Source organism: Saimiri boliviensis, chromosome 19 (assembly GCF_048565385.1).
Source record: "Saimiri boliviensis isolate mSaiBol1 chromosome 19, mSaiBol1.pri, whole genome shotgun sequence".
NCBI lineage: Eukaryota > Metazoa > Chordata > Mammalia > Primates > Cebidae > Saimiri > Saimiri boliviensis.
This window is the reverse complement of record NC_133467.1, coordinates 30,926,077-30,932,122: the sequence shown is the minus strand read 5'-3', so window position 1 is coordinate 30,932,122 and position 6,046 is coordinate 30,926,077. Positions and strand designations below refer to the sequence as shown.

At 53.4% G+C, this 6,046-nt stretch overlaps 1 protein-coding gene across 4 annotated transcripts in view; it reads right to left on the bottom strand.

Moving 5' to 3' along the window:
- Positions 1 to 857: 857 nt before the first annotated feature.
- Positions 858 to 6,046, bottom strand: part of NECTIN4 (nectin cell adhesion molecule 4) — a 26,301-nt gene continuing 21,112 nt past the window's right edge. The window contains exons 6-10 of one of the 4 annotated variants that reach the window (XM_074389605.1): positions 4,459 to 4,607; positions 4,068 to 4,227; positions 3,571 to 3,646; positions 3,091 to 3,165; positions 858 to 2,751 (exon numbers count right to left, since the gene is read on the bottom strand). In XM_074389605.1, coding sequence (XP_074245706.1) covers positions 2,527 to 2,751; positions 3,091 to 3,165; positions 3,571 to 3,646; positions 4,068 to 4,227; positions 4,459 to 4,607 — 685 coding nt within the window. In that variant the 3' untranslated portion in view covers positions 858 to 2,526. The remainder of the gene's footprint in view (positions 2,752 to 3,090; positions 3,166 to 3,570; positions 3,647 to 4,067; positions 4,228 to 4,458; positions 4,608 to 6,046) is intronic. The other 3 variants (XM_074389607.1, XM_074389608.1, XM_074389609.1) reach the window with 3 other exon arrangements.

The following is a 6,046-nucleotide window of genomic DNA, read 5'->3' as shown; positions in this document are numbered from 1 at the left end:
TTCCCTTAGAGACCAGAATTCTTGGGTCCAAGTTAGAGACCTGGGGCTTGCCTGTGAGCAAGGTGACACAGGGATGTAAAAAGCACACTCACAAGGGAGGCTGCCTGGGCCCTGCCTGATGAGCCTAGCACCTAAGTCAAATCACATGAGTTCACTGAGCCTCAGTTTCCACACCTAGGAAAATGAAGGGAGCGAACTCGCAGACCTTTAAATCCTCCCACCTCTAACAGTCTGTAAAACTCATTTAACTTGAGTTTCAGTTTATTTACCTGTAAAAAACGTACACTGCTGCCTATTTCACATAGCTGTTGTTGAGTCTCCAGTACAATAAAGAATTCAGGCCAGGAATGGTGGCTCACGCCTGTAATCCCAGCACTTTGGGAGGCCTAGGCAGGTGGATCACCTGAGGTCAGGAGGTAGAGATCAGCTTGGCCAATATGGTGAAACTCCATCTCTACTAAAAATACAAAAATTAGCTGAGCGTGGGGGTGGGCGCCTGTAATCTCAGCTACTGGAAAGCTGAGGCAAGAGAACTGCTTGAACCCCAGAGTCAGAGGTTGCAGTGAGCTTAGATCGTGCCACTGCACACCAGCCTGGGCGAAAGAGCGAGACTCTAAAACACACACACACACACACACACACACACACACACACACACACACACAAAGGAATTTAAAACACTTTGCAAACTAAGGCACTAGCTATCCTGGAAAAGGTTCTTAGCTCCACTCTCCTACCTGGGGACTGTCAGAGATAGCCAAAGGCCTTGTGGAGGTCAATTCTTTCCCTTTCCCTCCCAGCTACAGGCATCCTAATCCTCCCCTACTTGAGACTACAGGAAGGATGGTCCTGAGACAGAGAGCGTGTGACTCAGAGCTTACACAGTTCAAGGGGCAAGACAGGAACCAGACAGAACAAGTTTTATCTGTTTATTTAAAAACAGAACACTGTTTATGTACAAATATGCACATATTTACAGAAAATGTACATATTAGGAACTCAGATCTTCAGTCTCTGCATTCAGAGTCCTAGGCTGGCTAGGGAACAAAGGATAGGAGCCTCTCCTTTAGGCCAGAAATCCAGCAGATTTCAGACTAAGAAGGTTTTGGGTACTGAATCTAGGTATTCTGCTGAGTGTATCTGGGGAGGCCAGCTAAAAATAAACTTCATAGAACTCCATCCCACGCCCAGAGAAACATCCAGAAGAGCCTTGAATTAGTGATCCAGAAACCCAGAGTGAAAGGCGACATTCTCACCCGCAGCACCGCTTTCACCTCACCTGAACTACTCTCTCGGTCTATAATCACTGCTCGCTCTCTCCCACACCACCATTGAACAGAAGCCTTGTCACCAAGTTCAAGCAACTCCCCAGGGTACCATAAACAACTATGGATGCAACTCTACCTTGCCAGCTTTAGCCTCACGAGGCTCACATCCCTAATTCCAGATTCCATCAGCTCTCAGGCGCCCTCCCAAGGGGATGCCTGCATAGAGATGCCTTGGAAGGAGCCCCTTTCACAATCACAGGAATTACCCCCTGGTGTTGGGAGGGGGGCTCACTTTAAGCAACCCCAGTAGTAAACATTGCATAATTTTATTTCTCTTATTAAAGGATTCAAAGCAGGCACAGTGGTGTACACCTAAAGTCCCAGCTATTAGGGAGGCTGAGGCAAGAGGATTGCTTGAGCCCAGGAGTTCAAGGCCAGCCTGAGCAACATAGTGAGACCCCCCCATCTCTAAAAAACAAAAATAAAAATAAATAAAAAATACAACTATTGGAAAGGGCAAGAAAAAAAAAATTAAAAACGATTCGGAGCAGTATTCCTGCAAGAAGCTCCCAGTGCAGGTTTATTTACAGAAAATATGTACATGCAGCAGGCCCAGAGGCCACCAGAGGGCAGAGGGCTTCTTCCGTAACAGTTCAAGCCTCTGGCTGACCCCGGGACTGGCCGCTTCACACTTGCCCCCAGCGCTCCCAAGCGGCAGGAGACAGGCTCCCTCACACCACAGGCAGATTCCGGCTCCAGCTCTGCCCGCACACCTGGGTCTGACCCACAGTCTCCACCTCTCGCCTCCAACCTCTGCATCATTAATACTGCTCTGGGGTCTGAAAAAAATACCTGCTTTTTCAGGCAGAGGTCACATACAGCCACACAACATACACGCCAAACCCTGATCGTGTTCCGCACACAGCCACTCAAACCCTGTGGCACAAACACCACAGTTCACTTGACGGTGATCTGACAGCACAGTACACACCACGGACACAGTCGCCCCCACACACACAGTCAGTGAACACTCACACAGGCACGGGCACACACACAGTGACCTGCACTCCTGGTGGGAGAGATTCAATCGGTGGAGACCTCCCAATGAACAGAAGGGCTGGAGGTAAAGGTCAAACAGTCGGTGGGATGGAAGCATGTTCCGCAAGAAATGGGAGTGTTTAAGGAGGCCCCCAAGATGAGCTAAAGTCTCCCATGTCAACAGAAGGAGCCAGGCCTAGGGAAGGGAGGCAGGCCTGGGTCAGACCAGGTGTCCCCGCCCATTGATGTAGATGCCATTGCCCGTGGGCTTGGCCCGTAGGGTCCCATTCTCCTGAACAAAATGGTTCATGGCCTGTTTGATGCCTTCATCCTCATCTTCCTCCTCCTCGGCCCGCCCAGAGCCAGGAGACAGCAGTTCAGTCTGTGTTTCGATCTCCCTCACTGTGGTCAGCGTGGAGTAACTGCGGCCCTCGGGCTCTTCACTCTGGAGGCCAAGGGCAGAGGGCAAGTCAGGAACCAAGGCAGGGCGGCTGGACGTGGAGGGGCATGGCTGGGTCACAGTGGGATCAGAGGCCAGGCATAAGCAGGGGGAATGTTTGCCTCAGAAGCATAGGGGCTCAGAGATGGGGGACCAGGAACGAGTGTTAGGCATGGGGAGGGGGAGATGGGAGAACGAAGACATAGCAGAGGTGTGGTGCGGGGCTGCGTGAGCCAGGGCTACAGCCAGAGGGACTGGTGAGGGGGCTGCTGACGCACCATATCTGGGACCAGGACAGGGGCCTAAGGAGAGTGGTGGGGACACCGGTGGGGCCGGGGGCCTCACCATCACAGAGCAGCTACTGTTGTCCTTGAGACTATCAGGGTGGCCCTCGGCTCTCAGCCCTACACTCTCCTCCGGCTGCAGGGCCCAGACATGGGGGAGTTAGAACAGAGCTCAGCCTCTTCCCCTCTTATCCTCCACCAGCCTCCTCCCTACTCGCCTGTCCCCCAACCCAACAGGTCCATTCTCTCCTGGAAACAAACATCCTCATTTCGGCACTGCCACCCCAAACCCACCCTGGAAGCAGCACTGATGGTGGCTTCCCAGAGAAGGCCCCAGGCCAGTGCTGAAGGGGGCCTTCCAGAGCGGCCCTAGCAGACCCAAAGCAGCTCTACCCTCTCACCTCTACCCCAGCCAGCCCCAGCTGCGAGTCAGCAGCTGACCCAGCAGAGAGCTGTGCTCCTGGTCTGCAGAGGGGCCAAGGCACAAGCAGACCCCAGTGCAACCACACCCTGCACACGTGCACCCAACCCTGGCGCTCACCTGGCTCCTGGGGTCCGTGTGATGGGAATGCAGCCTCCGAATGGAGTTCTCCCTGGTCAGGGTCAGCTCCTCCTCACTGGGAAAGACACAGCCTTGTCAGGGGCTCAGGGTAGTTGCAGCCCCCCAAGGTGAGCCTCGCCTGGCCGAGCCCAGTGACACAGGCCTGGAGGGTGTGGGTGCCATGCCGGCCCTGCATGTGTGAGTGTGTGGCTGCAGGTGGCCGTGTGGCTGGAGAGCATGTGTGTGCTATGTGTGTGTGCACACTTGGTGACACCCAGGCACACGGATCTGACCCACACTCGGATGGACGGACTGAGGGCTCCATCTGTGCTCCCGACCCCGAGCTCCTCCTCGGCTCCAGAAAGACCCTGCCCACCTCTAGTCTGAAGCGCCTCCGTTTTGAGGCCACCCAGTCTTCTCAGTCCTGCCCCACCTCCTGCTCTCTTCTTCTTTGTCCTCAGCTTAGTTCTCCCCAGCCAGGAGCGGTCAGTACTCACTATTTCTGGGTCATCTGCTGGGCCTTGCGCCGATGGTATCGGGACATGAGGAGCACCACCACCACCAGAAGGCAGAACAAGAGGGCGGCGATCACACCCACCACCACCACCGAGGCCGACACTAGGTCCACCTGCTGCCCAGAGTCTTCCTGGGGGTCTGCTGGAGACAGGCCACTGTCTGAGGTGGACGCCTGCAGCCACAACCCACCCCAGATCTCACAGCTTCCCCCAAAAACATCCCAGACCACACCTCGGTTTGACTCTCTGCAAAAGACACAAGGCCCGGCCCCCTCTGAATAAAGGCTTTCCCAGTTCACTGTCTGTTTTGCTTCCTGCTGCCCCCACCAAGCCGTTGGGCCAGGTCCCTTGTTTCTTCTGCCCCAGTGCTTACCAAGAACATCCACGGTGACCTGAGACTCCCTCGAGGAAAACTCATTGCTGACATGGCAGACGTAGATGCCACTGTGCTCAGTGGTCAGTGGGGGAAAGCCCAAGGTGTCCCCATCCACTCGTACCCCACTGGGCAAAGGCCCACCCAGCCTGGAAAACAGGGAAGCTGAAGGGTGCTGGCCGGGAAGGGCTGAAGCCACCACCACCCAACATGCCCAGACAGCTCTCCACCCTCCACCCCCATGACGTCACCCAGAGCTGCCAGCTGTTCCCACGGTACCCCTCCCTCTGCCAGGCAGGTCTAGGCAGAGGTCCCTTCTCCCTGCTGCCCAGCCTGACCTGGACACCCCCCACACACACCCGGGGAAGATCCACACGTGTGCCATCCCACATGCTTCCACAGGCATCGCGTCATCCAGCACTGGGTACCAGGTACACATTATAAAGTCCACACAGGAGGACACCCCACTCATTGCTGGGCGCAGAGGTAATTGGAAAATGTGACTGCATGCTCCAACACCCGTGACATCGCATGGCAGGACACATGAGCATAGCCCCAGGCACAAGGCCACATGCGTCACTCATATGCTTACATGAGAACATGCCTATCATGGGCTCACACACATGTACCCAACCTCTCCCTGACTCTCTAGCTATTTCAGGCCTTGGAGGAAGGCCAAGGATGCCTTGAGGGAACTGGAGGTAGTGGGTGTTTTCGAGGTGCTGCCAATATCATGGTGGTTACAGCAGTGCTGGCTTAACAACAATTACAAAAAGACACAGCTGTCTTGTGCACTTTACGCACTCACATAAATATATAAACTATTAATATCAAAATATTGTGTTATATTTCACAGTTTAAAAGTTAGACAAGGCTGGGCACGGTCTTATAATTCCAGCACTTTGGGAGGCTGAGGCGGGTGGATCACCTGAGGTCAGGAGTTTGAGACCAGCATGATCAACTTGGTGAAAATCCGTTTCTACTAAAAATACAAAAAATTAGCTGGGCACGCTGGCACACACCTGTAGTCCCAGCTGCTTGGGAGGCTCAGGCAGGTGAATCTCTTTTTTTTTTTTTTTTTTTTTTTTTGAGACAGAGTTTCACTCTTGTTACCCAGGCTGGAGTGCAAAGGCGCGATCTCAGCTCACCGCAACCTCCGCCTCCTGGGTTCAGGCAATTCTCCTGCCTCAGCCTCCTGAGTAGCTGGGATTACAGGCATGCGCCACCATGCCCAGCTAGTAGGTGAATCTCTTGAACCTAGGAGGTGGAGGTTGCAGTGAGCCAAGACTGCACCACTGCACTCCAGCCTGGGCAACAGAGTGAGACTCCATCTCAAAAAAATAAATAAATAAAAATAAAAGACAAAAAATATAAGGGCTTATCCATTTATTCCCTACTAATGACCACGTATCTTAAATTCCCTGGGCAGGCCAATAATATTTGGTGACCATGCACATTCTTATATAATGAGTATAATAATGCAAGGGATCTGAACACACACCCTGATTTATTTGGGGCTCAGAATATACTGTCCCATCCCATAGTGAGTATATCCTGGCCCTGAGAGGGGAGAAATGTAGTCTCCAGT